This window comes from Arachis ipaensis, chromosome B5, assembly GCF_059453495.1.
Source record: "Arachis ipaensis isolate K30076 ecotype BB chromosome B5, ASM5945349v1, whole genome shotgun sequence".
Classification (NCBI taxonomy): Eukaryota; Viridiplantae; Streptophyta; class Magnoliopsida; order Fabales; family Fabaceae; genus Arachis; species Arachis ipaensis.
Window position 1 is genome coordinate 3,357,482 of NC_142440.1, and position 18,219 is coordinate 3,375,700.

Consider the following 18,219-nt stretch of genomic DNA (forward strand, 5'->3'; position numbering starts at 1 on the left):
GACATCCAAGTGCACTTCACAGTGAATTTGTCAATGCAATCTATCGGAAACAACACATCCAATAGCTCTTGAAACCAATTCTATGCAGGTTGTCCACCATCAATATACCGCTCAAAATTCGTAAAGCATCTGTTGTCGTACTGTCCGTCAATGAAAAAGCCTAACTGGTATGCAACATAGCAAAATGTTCATGTTTATAATTAATATTTCACGTTAACTTTTCATTAACGCTGTTGATTGATCAACTGACAAAGAAACTAATTTGATTGACAACTTAAAACTAAATACTTAATATGATCAATTTAAAAATTGAGAGCCCAATTTAATTATTGTATAAAAACTTATGAACTAAATTGATTGCCATTTTGCGGAAAAATATAGCTATTATATTAAAGGTGGGTGTATACATATAAAGAAATGTGAAATATCGAAAGAAGAATTTATTGATAGCCATTTATCGAGAGTAAATTTTTACTATGATTTGAAGCAATTCATACTTTTAATGGTAAACAACAAATATAGTTGGGTTTGTTTTGGTCGTCATCCAATTTTTATTATTTGTTTTAGAATTGATTCTTCTGAAAGCATCTTAATTATATTTCTTTCAATATAATAGTATTTGTCATTCCAGCCTGTTAGAAAAAGCATTATTTGATAAAAATCTGGATCTGTTAAAAAGATGTTTGCAAACCATCCTAATTGTTTATTTTTTTATTAAGATAATATAAAATTGTAGGCTAATCTTTTTAGATAGAACTCAGTTGATTTTATACTAAAACCACAAATATTAGACTTGTTATTAAAAGATTTTTAGCATTTGCTTAATTTCTAAAAGATCCATGTAGGATCAATTAAGTATTTAGAAAATTGTAAACATTACTTGAAGAAAAATTCAACGTCATTTTATTAGGAGTTGAAATGGTCATTTTCATTATTATGATCGATAATGTTACTCCCCTATATATTTTCATTTTTTTCCATTCCATTTTATTTTAACATGAATATGTTAAAGACGATAATGGTCATATTCATACCCCACATTATCCATATTATTTTATCTATACAAACAAATGAATGTACATCAAATGGTTTCCTTGGAATTATAAAAATAAATAATCAAATAGATGTCATATATAATTTTTAGAGACCAAAGTAAAATCGCTTTTTAATTTTCATATTACAGGAAGAATGGTGTTTTTTTTTTTTTTTTTTGTCGTTATTGAGACTTTGTGTGTTATTTGCAAGTGTGGTGTATGACAGAAAACAATCCAATAACTGCACTTAAAAGTTAAAACTATGGAGTTTGAACAAATAGGATTAAATGTTAAAAATCGACCCTCAACTTTGTGACAAAAAAATATTTGTAGGGATTAAATCAATGTTAAAAATATTTTAATTAAATTGATCTAGTACATATGTATCTTTCAAGAACTAAACAATTGTAAAAAAATATTTTGTGAATTAAATTAATAATTCTTCTATTTTTAAAATACGATCATATTAAAAAAATAAAAAATAATAAATTTTGATAGTTTTAATTTTTAATTTTTTTGTTATCAAATAAATAATGGTAGGTAGACAAAAAAAACAGCCAGAACTTGTCTTATTTAATATTAATTAATTATCACAACAATTAATAAATACTAAATAAAATAAATTACAGCTGTTTTTGGCTGATTTTCTTTCGTTACCAAACATTTTCGTTTCTTTTATTTCTGCACACGTAAGTTTCATTATTGATATATAAACATCACAGTATACGACAAGTCGTTTCAGTTAGTAGTATCAAACTGCCATTTCTTTTTTGCGCGTACCGAAAACAGCAACACACTGAGACCGAGTCACTGACACTCAGCGTGATACTTAGCGCTCTCTGATCAAACGACGACGTCGGAGCATAAGCCCTATCGTAAGAGATCGCATTTTGCAGCAGCGCCGGAGCTCCATGGCGGCGCCGAGCATAAGGCCTTTGCCGGAGGCCGTTCGCAGTTCAGTGCGTTCCGGCATCTTCTTGTTCGATTCCACCCGCGTCGTCGAGGAACTAGTTTTCAATAGCCTTGATGCTGGTGCCACAAAGGTAGTATAGTATCTAGTATCTGTAATTTTTGTTAGCTTCTAATGCTGAACTTGAAACTGAAACTGTTCGGTGCGTTGTTTTCAGGTTTCTGTGTTTGTTAGCATTGGGAACTGTTACGTAAAAGTAGTAGATGACGGTAATTCAATTTTGCTTAGCAATTTTGATTTCGTATTCTTTTTCCTGATTAAAAATTTTGATATACTGCAATGGACATTGGTTTTTCGTTCATTTTTTGGTTTCAATGAATGTATGTTTTGTAGGAGGTGGAATTGCTCGAGATGGACTTGAATTGGTGGGAGAAAGATACGGTACATTGCATATTCTTCGTTGTTTGTTTCTTTCTTTCTTAATGCATGTAACTTTTCTGAATGCAGCTGTATTAGTCTTGGGCTGTGTTCATTTTTCAAATTTTAGAGGGCCTCAAAAGACATTTTTGTTGTCAATTTTGTTAATTGCTAATACAAGTAGGTAGTCAAAATTGTTTTGTGGAAGCGATTATAGGTTATCAAAATACTCTCATTGCCTTCTCAAGTTGTATTATACACAGCTCTCCAGTGGGGCTGGCGTTAAGGGAAGCTGTGTTAGGACTTGAGTTTGTTATTATAACGTGCCAATCTCAACTTCTAAAAGGCTACAACTAGCGTGTTTTTATTTTGGATTGATTTAATAAGGAAGGGAAAAAAAAAGAGGCTTGTCTTGTTTATCTTTCATGAATTTGATTTTGTTTATGTTGTCATTGATAATGTGATTTGGTGATACCTGCCTGTTGTGCAAGCAGCAACATCAAAACTTCGTAATTTGGATGACTTGAATACCACCAGCGGAAACTTTGGTTTTCGTGGGGAAGCTTTAGCTTCCATTTCCGAAGTCTCTTTGTTGGAAATTGTGACAAGAACATACGGAAGGCCCAATGGATATAGAAAAGTATTGAAGGTGGGGATAATTTCCAGCAGTTTGTTCATTAGTACTATTTCATGCAAGTATATATTATGATTGCTGTTGATTTTGATGCAAACTTGGTTCTGGTTTACTTTTCTGTTTTTACTGCAGGGGTGCAAATGCTTGTATCTTGGTATTGATGATGATAGGAAGGAAGTTGGTACAACAGGTAATTATTTTGGTGAATCTGACAATTGTATGGTTTTAATTTCTCGTTATGGTGGTGGTACTTGTTAATACATCGATGTTATTCAACTTTAGTGCATAATCCTTTATACACTTCAGCTATTGATACAAGATTGCAATAATACTTGATTGATATGTAGACTAGTAGAGGCATCTAATGTGTCTGCTACTTCTCACTTGCTAATCATTTTTCCTTTTGCTTGCAATAAAAGTATTTGCTTTAAAATTTTCTCCTCCATGCTTGATGCTCATTTTCATTGCTAACCATGAGCTGGTGACTGTCAGTTGCTGTCCGCGATTTATTTTACAACCAACCAGTTCGGAGGAAATACATGCAATCCAGGTTCTTTTCTCTTGTACCACCATGCAAATGATATATTTTGTGAAGTTTAATTTATCTTTAATGAACAATGGATCTGTTTGATAATTTTATATTGACCGATGAATTCACCTCTGCAATAAAAGTCCCAATAAGGTGCTGCAATCAATCAAGAAATGTGTACAGCGGCTTGCTCTTGTGCGTCCAAATGTTTCCTTCAAAGTTATCGATGTTGAAAGGTATCTTCCCCTGCAAAATAACAAAGTCAATCTTCTTTGTATTTGTCTTAGTAACATTTTATATACTTTACGTGTAGAGATGATGAGCTTTTCTGCACACAAGTTGCTTCTTCTCCACTAGCACTTTTGACCAGCGGCTTTGGGGAGGAGGTATCAAGCTTTCTTCAAGCTTTAGAAGTTGAGAATGATATCATAAAGCTATCTGGATATGTCTCTGGCCCTTGCAATGCTTTGAATATGAAGGTGATTTATATTTCGCATGTAAAATCTTAAAAAAGTAATTAATACGTCAACTTTTTCTTCCTTTGATATAGGTTCTGTCCCTGTCCCGTCCGCTAACTTCTGGTGTGTTTCTGTATTTGCTTTGCAGGCTTTACAGTATGTCTGTATCCTTGTGACTACAAATTTAGATAGTGTAATTATGGCACAGTAGATATGCTGAGGTTTGAAAAGTATTCAATACCATAAACATTTGAATTGTTGCCTTAACATTGTTAGATGTTAACTCACAGTTTGTTAGCAGTGGCCCAATTCATAAGCTTCTGAGTCAATTGGCTAATAGGTTTGAGCATCTGAATTCATGGAATACTAATAATGAGTTCGAAAACAAGAAGAAAAGTAGGTCTCAACCATGTCCAGCTTATATCTTGAATATAAGTTGCCCACGTTCTTTCTATGATTTGACATTTGAACCCTCAAAAACTTGGGTACAATTCAAGGTAATTCTTTTGCCCTTTTTCTTTACTCATTTTTCTTACCATGTTTGTAAATCATTGTTGCTGTATGGGCTCCATAATTCATAGTTGTTTGTTGAAGGTCCAAAAGTGAATTTTACAGGGTTCTAGTCCAAATTCAGGACATTTATTAGAGATGTGTAGAATTTCTTTTTTGGGGTTCCTGTATTATTGTTTCATTCAGTGGGAATTGTCTTATCACTTCTTGGTACACTTGATAAATCTGATTTTTTTTTGGCTCAACATTTTTATATCTTGCAAATTAAGGATTGGGATTCTATACTCAACTTCATTGAGAAGGTCATAAAAGAATGCTGGGAGGAAAACGTAGATTGTGGTATGCCCTCTCACTGCATCTTGCATAGGTATGATGAGCTATTGTTTTTTACATTTTTATTCACTATTTATTACTGGGATTCTTATAGGAGAGTCCTTCAATCAGTCCACTTACATGGTACATGAAGATCAACCGTGGGAAGATCTCAACATTCTTCCAACAGAAGCAGGTAAGGTTTATTGTTTTGGTGGTCAAACAGATCCCTTTGCATTATTTGAGTGTGATCAATTTTGTTCGTTTACTTTTGCCTTTCTTGTCTTATACACATGGGTTGAACATTACATAAGGTAGATATCCCCATAATTGTTTTTTTGTACCGTGGATCATGCTGGCTTGTTTTTATAATTACATTGAACTACTATTGTCAAATATCTTTGTTGTAGATAAATCAAAATTTGGAAGCCATACTAAGAATTCCCAAGAACTCTCTGTTTCCACTTCAGGCAAGCTAACCGAAGATGAATATCATCAATCTGACAGGGAAGATGTTAGAACCTCTCTTGGTTACTTGTGTCAAGGAACTGAAATATTGAGAGAGAAACAAAACAAGAGAGACTTCTCTTATCAGACTCTTTTTTCTGGAAATTTAGTGGATGATTCATATGCCAGATGCATGCCAACTGTTGGAAAGCATAAGAGTTTATTGATGTATGATAAGAATGGTCAATCACTAGGAGATTACTTTTCAGATGATAATGTTCCTAGCGCAGAAATTTTATTTGATAATGTACCTTTTGATGCACCAAGTTCTTCAAAGGGAAGAAAATTCCGTGCTGTAGGAGCTGATATGATCAACGAATCATTTGAAGACTGCTTACTTAATGATAGCCATGGGTTTTGTAACAACGTAGAGGTAAATGAGGATTTTCAAAAGCCTTTTCTGAAAAGCTGTTCTATAAAAGGAAGTATCCTGCGAGAGAAGGCTCTCTTTACAAATGATGAACATGAACTCCACACTGATGGCTTTTGGAGAAAACAGACAAGGGAAGACTATGACAGTCTGAAGGACTATGGTGCTCAACGCTGTTCAAATGTTGTAAAAAAATTAAAATTGTCTAGAGACTGTGATTTTTTCTCTAGAGCAGTGGCTGAAGATCTTCCATATTCAGACTATTCAGTAGCACAAACAATGAACTCTGGGACTGTTGATCAGCTATTTACTTCTGAATGGCATTCTGTCTATCAAGAAGCCTCATCTCCAGCCAGTGCATGGGGTGGTGATCGTGCAGCTGATATTAATGACCTTGGACTTCATCGTACAATACTTACTGTCGAGGAAGAAAATGACTGTGACTTTGTCTACGATATTTCAAGGGATGCCAAACGAAATGGCTTTGAATTTACTGATGCTATTGATTTGGAAACGATATTCGACACAAAGGTTGACTGGCCTGATCGTGGTCCTAAATATTCTACTAAAAAAAGGCCAGATGTTTTATTTGAGGAATCTGAGTGTTTGTTGCCTGATACATGTGTTGAAAAGTGCAAAAGCCATGACAAGAACAAAAGCAGGATGGATCATTCGAGACATCCAGCATTGAACAAGAATAATGAAAGATCTAGAAGAAGCTCTTCAGCTCCACCATTCCATAAAAGGAAAAGGAGGTTTGTATCTTTAAATCAACCATCAGAAATGATAGCCAAAAGGCCTACTGCCCAAGCCTCCAATCCTGCTTTCAACCATCCATCAGGAATGATAGCCAAAAGACCTACTGGCCAAGCCTCCAATCCTGCTTTCAACCATCGAGGTTTTCCATTTTCCTCTGCCTTTCCCTTCCTATTTTTTGAAGCAACAATAATTCCCTTTATCATGATATTTCCCCCCTTCTCTTTTCAATCTCCAGAAGCTTCTGATTTTATATATGCTCAACAATCTATTGAAGCTCTTCATCCAAGCACTGAAGATCACTCTCTGCAAGAATTCAAGTAGGATAGCTCTTGTTGACCATTTCTCTAGCTACTCAACTGTTGGGAATAATTTTTCACTGACCTCTTCAAATTATCCTGATCATAGATCTAATGTGAAACAGAGATCAGATGCTCTGGGAGATGCACATTGTAATGACAACAAGGAGATTGATGGGTTTGATAGTTTCAACATTCAGAACAATGCTCCAGTCAGAGGTAAGTTCAAGTAGTTAAGAGAAACTACAGTCTGACACAAGGAGCTTTTGAAAACTTTTTTTTTTTTGGCTCATGCTCAATATAGCCCGGCTTTGAATTCAGAGTGAGTTGTCAGAGATCTGTTGTTTAGTAGCCGGTCTATCTTCAGAGATTATTTTGAGTAATATTTATAATTTTAAAGTAGAAGTTTTGCTGTAGCATATTTCAATGCACTGTGTCAGGCTGAAAGTTACTCTCTCGTGTTTAGCAGTTTCTACCATAAAACATAGGCAAGAGTTATAGAAGCTTTGCATTTTGCACCATCTTCAGTGGAAAAAGTTTACTTTCAGTCCAATTGGATTATGCTAATAGTTGAAACTTTTGTAAGCATTCATCTTATAATCAACTTTTAAACTGCTGTCGCATATTGTTCTGTATTTTCAGAGTTGTTCTCAAGGGAAGCACAAGATTCTATAGATCAGGGGATTAAATGGAGGACATGCTCACCTGAAATTCCAGTTATGTTTTCAATCTTCGTGGGATTACTATGTTACTTTTGAGACATTTATTACTATAGAGGATGACTGTAATCTGACTGAGAGTATGACCTTTGACTTTTACATAGAAAAACAATAAAGTGGTTGAAGTTCAAAGTCAAAACAATATACTTGATATCTCTTCGGGATTTTTGCATCTTGCTGGAGATTCATTAATACCTGAAGCAATCAGTAAGAAATGCCTTGAAGATGCTAAAGTTCTCCATCAGGTGGATAAAAAATTCATTCCAGTTGTGGCTGGTGGAACCCTTGCTGTTATTGATCAGGTCTGTTTTGCTGTACACTATTGCAGATACAGTACAGTTGAATATCAAATAAGCAAAAGTAATGATAAGTTTTTTTCGAAATCTCATTGACCTCCATATTTCTGTTAGAAAATCTCACGCTTGTATCTTAAAATTTGGCTGTCCACCTCCACGTGTACTTGTATCTGCCTTTAAGCAACAGTTAAGTTATATTGCCTTAGAGTTATGCATTTGCATCTTTTCAGCTTATCACAAGCCTGGATTCTTGCTAAATGATTTTTTTAAAAATAATACACTTTACAGATGCAGTAAGTTGTGTATAACATTCATAGTTCTTTTGTTACAGCATGCTGCAGATGAAAGAATCAGACTGGAAGAATTGCGGCAAAAGGTAAACTTGTTTGTGGTGAATGTCAGAATATTTATCCAGTGTTATTTATGAGACTAAGTAACATGTAGGTATTATCTGGAGAAGCAAAAGGAATAACCTATCTGGATGCTGAACAGGAACTGGTATGTATCCTATGAATTAGAGGGTCTATGAGACTCTTTTCTCTCCCTGATTCTTTAAAATTATTACACCATTAGTAAGACGCATTATACAGGTGCTGCCAGAGATTGGTTATCAACTACTTCATAGTTATAGCGAACAGATTAAAGATTGGGGTTGGATGTGCAACATTCATGTTCATTCTGAACCCTATAAAAGGTATGCTTGTCTGCTAGCTTGCAAAAGTTGTATACTTCCTAGATCAATGTTTTTAGAAGGCAAATAGTGTTAATGAGTCGTTCATTATTTATTTTTTTGGCAACGAATCAAGATAGAAAATGCCTTTCTTTGGTCATATCGTGCATCTTATTGTGTGGGCCCAAATTAAACTAGAATAATTTGTTACATCAAACTCATTCAGTTGGATGTGGTTTTTTAATATATAATTTTCATTGCCTTGCAGGAATCTGGATGTTCTCAACAGACAACCAATGGCCGTCACACTTATAGCGGTTCGCATCGAGCCATGCATTTATTATTATCAACTTCATTTAAATTCAATTTGCAAGAAGTGCTAAATGCCTTCCATGTTTTACATATTACTGATGTGTGGTGTTATGTAATTGCTTGTAGGTTCCTTGTATTTTAGGTGTCAACTTAAATGATGTTGATCTTTTAGAGTTTCTTCAGCAGGTTTAAAAAAGCCTTATCTGACCCTTTGTTGCGTTTTAATTGTATTCCTTCAATAATTGAACATTGCACATCATCTGATTTCTTTATCTTAGCTTGCTGACACTGATGGATCATCAACTATGCCACCCTCTGTTATACGAGTCCTAAATTTGAAAGCATGCAGAGGTATGTGGCCAATATCAAGGAGTTTGAAATGCCTTATTATATTTACACGAATTCCATATTTGAGTCCCATTTCTTCACCGAAGTACAGAGGGCTGCACATAATTTATGCAGTGCCGTCTTGATGTTGATATATAAATCTGACAAACTTAGGTGATTGAAAGGAAATGTTGGCCCGTTTCTGGAACTTCTGTGGAATTGCTCCCTTTGTTTTATCATATCATCTGAAGTCAAACTAATTATTTACTCCGTTGTTTATCAATGCCTTTATTGTGTAGGTGCAATTATGTTTGGGGATTCATTACTACCATCAGAGTGTTCCCTTATAGTTGAAGAGCTAAAGCATACGTCACTTTGTTTCCAAGTAAGATATATGTTTTTTAATGTTCCACTATCTCTGCATGTGTATTGATGGGAATGCATGGTTCATGACATGAATAGAGGAATTTACCGTGCAGTGCGCTCATGGGCGACCGACAACTGTTCCTCTTGTCAACTTGGAGGCATTGCATAATCAGATAGCCAAGCTTGGGCAAATGAATGGCTGCTCAGATGATAAGTTTCATGGATTACAAAGGCACAAAGTATGTATTGAACGCACAGCAGAGCGTTTATCTTCTGCTAGAGGAACCTGAGACCTTTCAATTTTACTAGTTGCAACAGAATGTATGATGTATCACTGTTTATTCATTCGATGTGATTGAGTGTACAGAAGAACATTCAGAGAATATACAACATAGATAGACAACCGTACTATAGATGATTGTATATAGATAGATATATGACCGATTCAACGTCATTTTACATGGTGTATAATGAGGGGTCCAATTTGATCGCTAAGATAGCGATCCATGTAAAGTAGTTTAATGCGCATAGAAACATTCTCTTGGCAATAATATTCAGCATGTACAGCTATGTCATGTCATGTCACGAAACATTCCTGTTTATGCAACCTACCTAATTTATGGAACAACAATCTAGTTAATTAGCCCTCAGTAGATGGCCAGAAATGCCAAAAATGTATACTTCCGAAACTATGAACTTGAGATTATTTCAAACGGGTCCTGAATCACTACATCATAGCCTCTTCCTTAATATCAGTTGCAGCACATAGGGCCTTCCATACATGGACCAGCATTTTCACTGGTGGACGCAAGCTCTATAAAACAAAATGCAGAGATTCTTCATTAGAAACTAAAATGACCTATTTGGTGATTAGTAACTGCCCTAAAATGTATAGCCTTCTAAAAACATGCAACAGTGTTTCCACCATTAATATTTTTACTAATGCAACCAAGAATAATTTTACCTTGAAAACTAATACCATTTCCGATTCCCCACGAATCATCAACGATAGTGTCAAGTAACAAGTCACTGGTGTCACACATTCTACTAGAACAGGTTTCAGAATCTTGTCAATGGGAACAAAGCATCTAACGATTTTTCCACTGTGACAAAATATCCCAAGACAAAAATGAGGATGATATGCATAAACACCATGCTGGATAACTACTAAAATGAACTCAAAAATATTTACATATGATGAAGATTGCTGATAGCTAAAAACAAATTAGACAAGGTATTCTCAAACGTACAATCCAGATGCAAACAGAGGCATACATTAAAAATGTCTCGAGCATGAACATTTTCAAAAGGCTGGGAAACTAGCGCCAGCGTTCAACTTTCTCAACCTTTTCTTTGAAAAGACTATTCTATGGAACAATTAGATATTACATTTGGCTTCTCACTTGGTCTTTACTAGCTTGTTGAACTACGAATAAATAATCAATTAACTAAAAGCTATACCTCATGTAGTGAGTCTCAAGCTGTACTCCAAAAGCTGGCATAATTACAACAGACTCTGCATGCAAGTACAAACACTCAAAAGTGAGAAAAGAACTTTCAAACTTAGAAGATAAACCACACATTAATTCTTGCCGGTTACAAACAAAACTAAAAATTAGCTTCCAAAACACCTTAAATACTTTCAGGCCCTCACCTTTCTTAACAGGCTTTCGAAGCAATAACTTGACAAGAAATAGGTCAAAAAGCAGGCTGTAATATACAATACTAATTGATTTTTCCTGTTATCACAAGTGGACTAATCAAGTTAAAAACAAAAAACAGATGAAAGAGTTTCAAAAGTTTTGAAAACATCAAGTCATTGTAAAAAGCCAAAAAGAATTTTGAAAGGCTTACCCCAAGAATATAGAGATATAAGGCAGAAGCTAATACAAGAACGGCTGAGGTGTATACAAAGACATAATTTGCCCTACCACTCTTCAAAATAATGTGGTGTATGTCGACATTTTCGCAGGGATATTTCTGATCATGGGTATACATATATCTGCCCTTACTTATCGTGAATTTTACCATTCTGTAACCAAAAGGCAAAACGGAAAAGATATATAAATAATCAGAAAATTCTTTCTTAGACTTGCACTCTGCAAGAGAGTTCGCACATTCTCAGTGATAAAAACAATAACAAGTTCATGGATTCAAGTAATTTACATCTTATGAAAATTTACACCCCAACCAAACATAACCTAAATTTTTAAAAGATTCATCAAAATAACAAAGCTTTGCTGAACAAACATGCTATGTTAAACAGTAAAATGAATTAAAGAACAAAGTTAACCAATATATGAATTCAGAAAATTGGCAAACTGGTGTCCGAAATTCCAGCTTATAATAGCTTTGAAAGGCAATCTTTTATAAAATGCCATAGCACAGCACACAACATGAACACAACAAAAACACTAGAAATAGTTGCTTGCTCCCAGGAGCACGCAACTATTTCTTCGAAAAACAAGTATCGGAATCCCAAGATCCATGGAAACCTAGCTCAAGTTGAAAATTGAAACCTCAAATTAGTTTTATGTCAATCTCATTGCCAGATTCTAGCAGTCACATTCAAAATCACCAGCTAAAGGAAATCGATGGCTACTGGGTGTTGAGTATATTAGATACTATATAATCAAATCCTTCACAGCTAAGATCAGAAGTAATTGAATTACCCAAAATCATCAATCAATTGATAACATAAGAAAGTAACAGATGACAGCTTCAGGACCCTAAAGAACCCAATATCACAAGGAAAGGATGAAGTGTGAGAATGCCATAGACATACCCTTATGATCTGATTTGGAAGAAGAGGAAACGAAGATAGTTGAAGCGCAAATGGGGGGAATCGGCGATGCTTCAAAGAGTGAAGTGAGAATCATCAATCGTGGACCCACAAACAAAACTACATATTTTCATCAACATCGACAAATTTAAATTTTATACATTTTCAGAATTGAAAACTCTTAATTTGATAAAAAAATTAATTAATATATTCAATACATAAAAATGTAGGAAAATATCTTACCTCTATTGGATTGTGAACTTGTTACATTGTAGTACCCAAATAAACCCCTCAGAAACTCTTCACTGGATCATCTGAAACAATGCCACCAAGTCCATAACCAAATTTCCAAATGGAACTTTGTTTTTTCATCCATGGTACCCTACCTTAACTAAGAACAGTGATATGACTGAAGAAAAAGCACAATGTTGAAGCTAGCAAGCCTAATCATAAAGTTGATTATAGTCCAAAGTTTTGATTTGAAATTGAATTGCAACTTCAAACTAGCATGCCTTATCACCTTTGTTGGCTAGCTTCATACAAAAATGGTAGTCAGTAGCTAAGAAAGGGTTGCTCACGTGAGAGAGGCAGAGAGAAGCGCCTCGCAAGGCACAAGTCGCAAGATGGAGTAAGAATGGTTCCGGCGTCCTTGCTCCCACCGGTGGCGGCTGGCAACGGCGGCGTGTAAGGCTGTGGCAGGATTTGTCAGCATAGAATTCGAGACCTACCAAATTACTCAAATTAGGAAATTAGGGTATAAATCTGGTTTCATTTCTCACCGATTTCGTTCCTAAAACCAGAAATTAATTCCGCTTAAATTTTAATTTATTCTCGTATTTGTTTAAAGTTTTAAAATATAATTTTGAATCCTAAGATCAAAGACCCAAACATAATTTATACCCCGTAATATTATTTCTGATAGCCAGGGTGCTTGTGAAAAATAGACTAATAAATAATAATAACTGATAACATTTTGTTAGCTTATGATAGGATTGAACGGGTTTTTCTAGGGAAAAAAACATCTGGTTAAGGTTTTTAAATCAATCAATTGATTTTTTGGTTTTCATATGAACAACACTAATTACTTATATCCAAGGTTCTGAAAACTGAACCGATCATCGAACCGTTTTAGTTACTGGTTTACTGGTTTATAAGTTTAATCGGTTCGATCGTGGTTGAACCGAAAAAATCGTTTTATAATAAAATAATAAATAAAATATAAATAAACACACTAAAACATAATTATAGTCTAATATAATCTTTAAAATATCATCCAAATTAAAAGTACTACATAAACCAGAATATTATGATCTCATTCAAATACTTTCATATTGTACCTTTTGCTTTCTTTTTTGTCTTTTCATCCTAACAAATTAAATACAATATATGATAAGCCTAGTATAACATATTAACTACACAAAATCTAATTGTTACCGAGTGTTGGACCTAAAAAACTGTCTCAAAGCTCTCCTGTTAATACTTAATCAATAGCTCGAGCTATTAGAGGCCATCAAACAATTTAAGTCTACTTCCTCAATGTCACGAATAATTTAACTATGCAGATTAATATAATCCCCCCCCCCCCCAAAAAAAAAAAACAAAAAAAAAAGTGCAGATTAATATGATAGTAGTGGAAAATTAATTATTTATTCAAGAAAAGAAAAAGGGACAAATAAAGGGAATGTTCACCGCTCTGGAGCAGTATTAAAAAGCTTATCAACTTCTGCAGGGTATAGGGATCGATCCTAGAAAGTGTCAAGTTTTGAAACATCAAAGAATAGAAAGTATAAATTAAAATGAGCATGGAAGCTAACTAAATGGAGGTGCATATTGGAGTGGATAAAAAATGTTGTTACATACTTTATCTGTATCCAACAATCAAAAGGTACCATTCAAAAACTCTATAGCTTCACTTGTTAGCTCCACACTCTATCTCTATGCATAAGAGTCTGATCTGAATAATAACAGCAGCAAAGTTCAACCAATAACAGCAGCCAAATTCAACCAATAACAACAGCAAAATTCAACAATTATTCAACCAATAACAACAGCAAAACTCACAGAATAATTAACAATTATTCAACCCATAACAAGTTTACAGATTATTCAACAATTATTGTTTAAAAAAACCTAGAAGCTAGAAGCATAAAAGTATAATCTCAAGTTCTCAACAATATCACAACAATCTACTCCAACCTAATAATCTCAAGTTCTCAACAAACAACATCCAAAATTATTCACAATTATTCAACAAACAACAAAATTCAGTTCAGTAAAAGAAAAATCAGTTCAGTAAACAACAATTATTAAACAAAGTTCACAGTTCAGTTCACAGAGCTTCACAGACTTCACACTTCACAGTTCAGTATCACTATTTCAGATTATCAGTATATCAGACTTCAGACTTCAGTGACTTAAGTTCACAGAGCTTCATAGATTCAAACAATTATTCAATCATACTCATTAGGGAGACAGACACATGCAACAGTTATTCAATCAAACAATCATTGTAACGAGGGGCAGAGACAAGGAGCAGAGTGACCAAGACGCCTTCAGTTCACAGTTCAAAAAATTACCTGGAAGCTTATGCAAGAGGGAGACAGAGACACCGAGTGACTAAGACAAGTAGTGGTGGAGCACCTTCGAACCGAGTGACCAACAGAGCTAGGGACGGCGGCGGCGTGGCTGCGCGGCGGAGGCTTCGACGTTCCCACGGTGGCTGCGCGATGGAAGGGGAGGAAGCTTGCAATGGCTGCTGCGCGATGGAGGGGAGGAGAGCGAGCCCTGTCGCGACGGCGGCGGCACGAGGCGGTGGTTGAAGTGCTGAACGGAGGTGAGGGACGGAGGTGAGCTCGATGAGATTGGGAGGATGGAGTTAGGGCTAACTGGCTACTGGAGGCAGGATCTGGGCATCACTGCATCAGGATGGAGTGATGGACTATGGAGTTACCGAGAGAGATTGAAACGGCAACGTTTGGATATGCATTCAAAAAACCGGCCGGATTGCGGTTCGGTTCGACTGACCGATTTATTACTGATTTATCGGTTCAACTTCGGTTTTTAAAATTTTCGGTTTTGCTGTTTGTTCGAGCAGTATTTTTTTACGATTCGACCGACTGGTCCGAACCGGTTTTCAGAACCTTGCTTATATCATCATGCATCAAGACTAACTTTAAAATTCATTCTTCATTGTAATTTTTGTCTTTAATTTGTTATTGGTATTTAGATCCTATTATTATTTTAAAGAAAAATGATTAATTTAACTCAAATTGTAACTGTACCGTGACAACAAGCTCAAAATAATACGAAACTATTCGAAGAATCCAACCTTTCTCTTTATTAGTATAGAATACATAACAAAAATAATAATAGTATGATAATAGATATAACAAAAAAATTGTATAATTTAACGAACATATAAATTATATACTCAAACATATTTAAAAATTTTAAAAGAATATAAATATCAAATTTATAAATACTTTAATAAAATATTATACAATTATTTTTATTATCTTTCAAAAGTAAATTAAATTAATTTTATACTAGATTTAATTTTGCCGAATCAATTTTGTCAAATACATTTGAATTATTTTTCTTTTCAAGTTACATCATCACACATAAGAATTTTCATATTTTTTATTTTTAATTCTTTGAGAATGTCATATAAAATTGCGAATAACAAGTGAATATTACTTTTCTTAAAATCAATTAATGACTATGATAGACCTTAATTCTTAATAATGATGCAGTACAAAGGCATAATAAAAAATATTTTACTTAAAACATTTCTTATGCATAACTCTTAAAAGTATCACGTAAAGTAGATGATTAAAAATAATTTTTTTTTAATGATTTTAATTTTGATGTACTGTGAGTATAAAATAGTTTTACACATGCATCCAGTTACATAATGTTACATCAGCAAAAAATAACTACTTTTTATATTTAACTGCATGAATGGTCATAAAAAAATAGATGTAATTATACGACTATATAAAACATTTTACACAGCATCAAAATTAAACCCTTTTTTAATTAACCCATTTGCCAACAAAGGTTTTATTTTAGCTTTTATTAATACTCATAACATAAAAAGTCATAATAAAATTCATCTAGATCTATGTTAACAAATTTTTACTACAATAAAATTGATACACACATAAAGTAAACAATTAATAAATATAATTTTTCAAATAAGCTTAATTGTTGACAAAAACTTATTTTAGTTTTTACTAATACTCATAACTTCAAAAATAATAATGAAATTGACCTTAGTTATGTTGATTGTTAGAAACAAGAGAGTAGACTGGAGAAAGAATTTGTGTATTATTGAGTGTATTTAAGTTGTCTACTCAAGTTGTCTTGAATGATACAATATAAAAGGGTATTTATAGGTATTAAGAGAATCGTAATAATAAAGACGTAATCTCCTATAATAAATATTCAGATATACTAAATAATACTAATTGATCCTAATTATATTTTAATATCCCCCTTAGACTCAAGTGACAACTTGAGTTTGAAACTTATTTAAAACAACGAAATAAAGAGAAAAAAACTGCATAAACTGATAAAATGGGTGCAGACGGAACTGCCGCTTGTCTGAAGGAAGCGCAGACGGAACTGCCGCTAATCTGAAGGAAGCACAGACAGAACTGCCGCTAGTCTGAAGGAAGCGCAGACGGAACTGCTGCTTGCTTGAAGAAAGCGCAGACGGAACTGCCGCTTGCCTGAAGAAAGCGCAGACGGAACTGCTGCTTGCCTGAAGAAAGCGCAGACGGAACTGCTGCTTGCCTGAAGAAAGCGCAGACGGAACTGCCACTTGTCTGAAGGAAGCGCAGACGAAACTGCCGGAAAGAAATGCAGACGGAACTGCCACAAGGAAACATAGACGAAACGTAGACGAAACTACCACGAGAAAATGTAGACGGAACTGCCACGAGAGAACATAAACGGAACTGCCGAAAGAGAGCGAAAACTATATGATTTCTCCATGAGAATAGGTAAGCAGTGGATGACAATGGTGTTTGATCATTCGACACGAAAAAACACAAGACAGAGAAAATAGGCTAGTCAGTGAGGTGAAAAAACATCAAAAGAGTGACAAAAGGGAAATGAGAATGGCATAGAAAAAAAATGCAAAAACTATGGTGATTTCACCACAAGGAAAACAATCTATCCTCTTCAAGGAGAATACCATGGCTCTGATACCATGTTAGAAATAAGAGACTAGACTGGAAAAAGAATTTGTGTATTATTGAGTGTATTTAAGTTGTCTACTCAAGTTGTCTTGAATGATACAATATAAAAGGGTATTTATAGGTATTAAGAGAATCATAACAATAAAGACGTAATCTCCTATAATAAATATTCAGATATACTAAATAATACTAATTGATCCTAATTATATTCTAACATTGATAATTTGTTACCATTATAACTATATAAATTATATATAGACCTATATAATACAACATAATTTTTCATAAACATAATATAATTATGATTTTTAAGAAGATTGTATTCATTATTAATTATATATTCTAGAATAACTGAAAATTAATAAATAATTATTATGAAACTTATTCTATCTTACTAAATTATTTGTTCAAATAATGTTTCATTTAATATGTCTGCAATGATTTCATTAAAAAAGGAGTACGTATTTCCAAATATTACCCGCAATGGGTGTTTAATGAGAAGTTGAGAACCCATAAAATTTTTTAGGGACAAAAATTGGGATAGAAGTACTAGCTCTATATATAGAGACCTATCGAACATCTATAGGAATTAATTTATACATCTAAGTCATTTAATCAATTAAGTTCAACTAAATAATTTTAACTTAATTCATTTTTACGCGTTTATATATAATTATATTTTTTATGTAATTTTTTTTTTAATTTTCTCAGCGTTTTTTATATTTCTTTCTCCTCTGCGTTATCTTCCTTCTCTTCGTTTTTTGTGTTCTCTTCGTTTAAGATCAGTGCTCTTTTATGTGATTTGAA

The 18,219-nt window shown here is 34.0% G+C and overlaps 2 protein-coding genes across 19 annotated transcripts; one reads left to right on the forward strand and one right to left on the reverse strand.

The window, feature by feature from the left end:
* Nucleotides 1-1,769: 1,769 nt before the first annotated feature.
* MLH3 (MUTL protein homolog 3) lies at nt 1,770-9,994 on the forward strand. 4 transcript variants are annotated; one of them, XR_015883187.1, is made up of 26 exons: nt 1,770-2,077; nt 2,162-2,213; nt 2,338-2,385; nt 2,856-3,010; nt 3,128-3,185; nt 3,488-3,545; nt 3,668-3,760; nt 3,838-4,003; nt 4,131-4,146; nt 4,259-4,479; nt 4,762-4,831; nt 4,920-5,000; nt 5,215-6,579; nt 6,676-6,757; nt 6,846-6,955; nt 7,379-7,452; nt 7,560-7,757; nt 7,866-7,937; nt 8,083-8,127; nt 8,196-8,249; nt 8,342-8,445; nt 8,690-8,738; nt 8,860-8,919; nt 9,012-9,084; nt 9,360-9,445; nt 9,540-9,994. XR_015883187.1 is itself a non-coding variant. In XM_016345883.3 (25 exons), the coding sequence occupies exons 1-25, from the start codon at nt 1,946-1,948 to the stop codon at nt 9,601-9,603; spliced, it is 3,531 nt and encodes a 1,176-aa protein (XP_016201369.1). In that variant the 5' UTR covers nt 1,770-1,945; the 3' UTR covers nt 9,604-9,994. The 4 variants fall into 4 exon arrangements, 3 of the variants coding, with proteins under 3 accessions (XP_016201369.1, XP_016201365.1, XP_088342350.1); XM_016345883.3 differs by lacking the exon at nt 7,866-7,937 and having other exon boundaries at nt 9,523-9,994; XM_016345879.3 differs by lacking the exon at nt 7,866-7,937.
* Nucleotides 9,818-15,159, reverse strand: LOC107642503 (phosphatidylinositolglycan-like protein). Of its 15 annotated transcripts, none has more exons than XM_088486226.1 (10): nt 14,785-15,127; nt 14,069-14,162; nt 12,787-12,932; nt 12,452-12,522; nt 12,212-12,328; nt 11,281-11,458; nt 11,081-11,165; nt 10,888-10,942; nt 10,391-10,529; nt 9,818-10,240 (listed from the first exon to the last, which is right to left on the reverse strand). In XM_088486226.1, the coding sequence occupies exons 6-10, from the start codon at nt 11,455-11,457 to the stop codon at nt 10,154-10,156; spliced, it is 543 nt and encodes a 180-aa protein (XP_088342352.1). In that variant the 5' UTR covers nt 11,458; nt 12,212-12,328; nt 12,452-12,522; nt 12,787-12,932; nt 14,069-14,162; nt 14,785-15,127; the 3' UTR covers nt 9,818-10,153. The 15 variants fall into 15 exon arrangements, with proteins under 15 accessions (XP_088342352.1, XP_088342359.1, XP_088342354.1 ...); XM_088486233.1 differs by having other exon boundaries at nt 12,212-12,280; nt 12,787-12,898; nt 14,785-15,122; XM_088486228.1 differs by having other exon boundaries at nt 12,787-12,898; nt 14,785-15,119.
* Between the last annotated feature and the right edge of the window lie 3,060 nt (nt 15,160-18,219).

What these genes read in the sequence shown, in the direction of transcription:
- MLH3 (XM_016345879.3), top strand. Translation starts at nt 1,946, where the DNA reads ATGGCGGCGCCGAGCATAAGGCCTTTGCCGGAGGCCGTTCGCAGTTCA. An exon ending in ATTGGTGGGAGAAAGATACG is followed by an intron (nt 2,386 to 2,855) that starts GTACATTGCATA and finishes TTGTGCAAGCAG; the next exon opens with CAACATCAAAACTTCGTAAT. An exon ending in GATATAGAAAAGTATTGAAG is followed by an intron (nt 3,011 to 3,127) that starts GTGGGGATAATT and finishes TTTTTACTGCAG; the next exon opens with GGGTGCAAATGCTTGTATCT.
- LOC107642503 (XM_016345885.3), bottom strand. Translation starts at nt 11,457, where the DNA reads ATGGTAAAATTCACGATAAGTAAGGGCAGATATATGTATACCCATGAT. An exon ending in TATATCTCTATATTCTTGGG is followed by an intron (nt 11,166 to 11,280) that starts GTAAGCCTTTCA and finishes TTGTGATAACAG; the next exon opens with GAAAAATCAATTAGTATTGT. An exon ending in AAATGGTATTAGTTTTCAAG is followed by an intron (nt 10,241 to 10,390) that starts GTAAAATTATTC and finishes TTTGTTTTATAG; the next exon opens with AGCTTGCGTCCACCAGTGAA.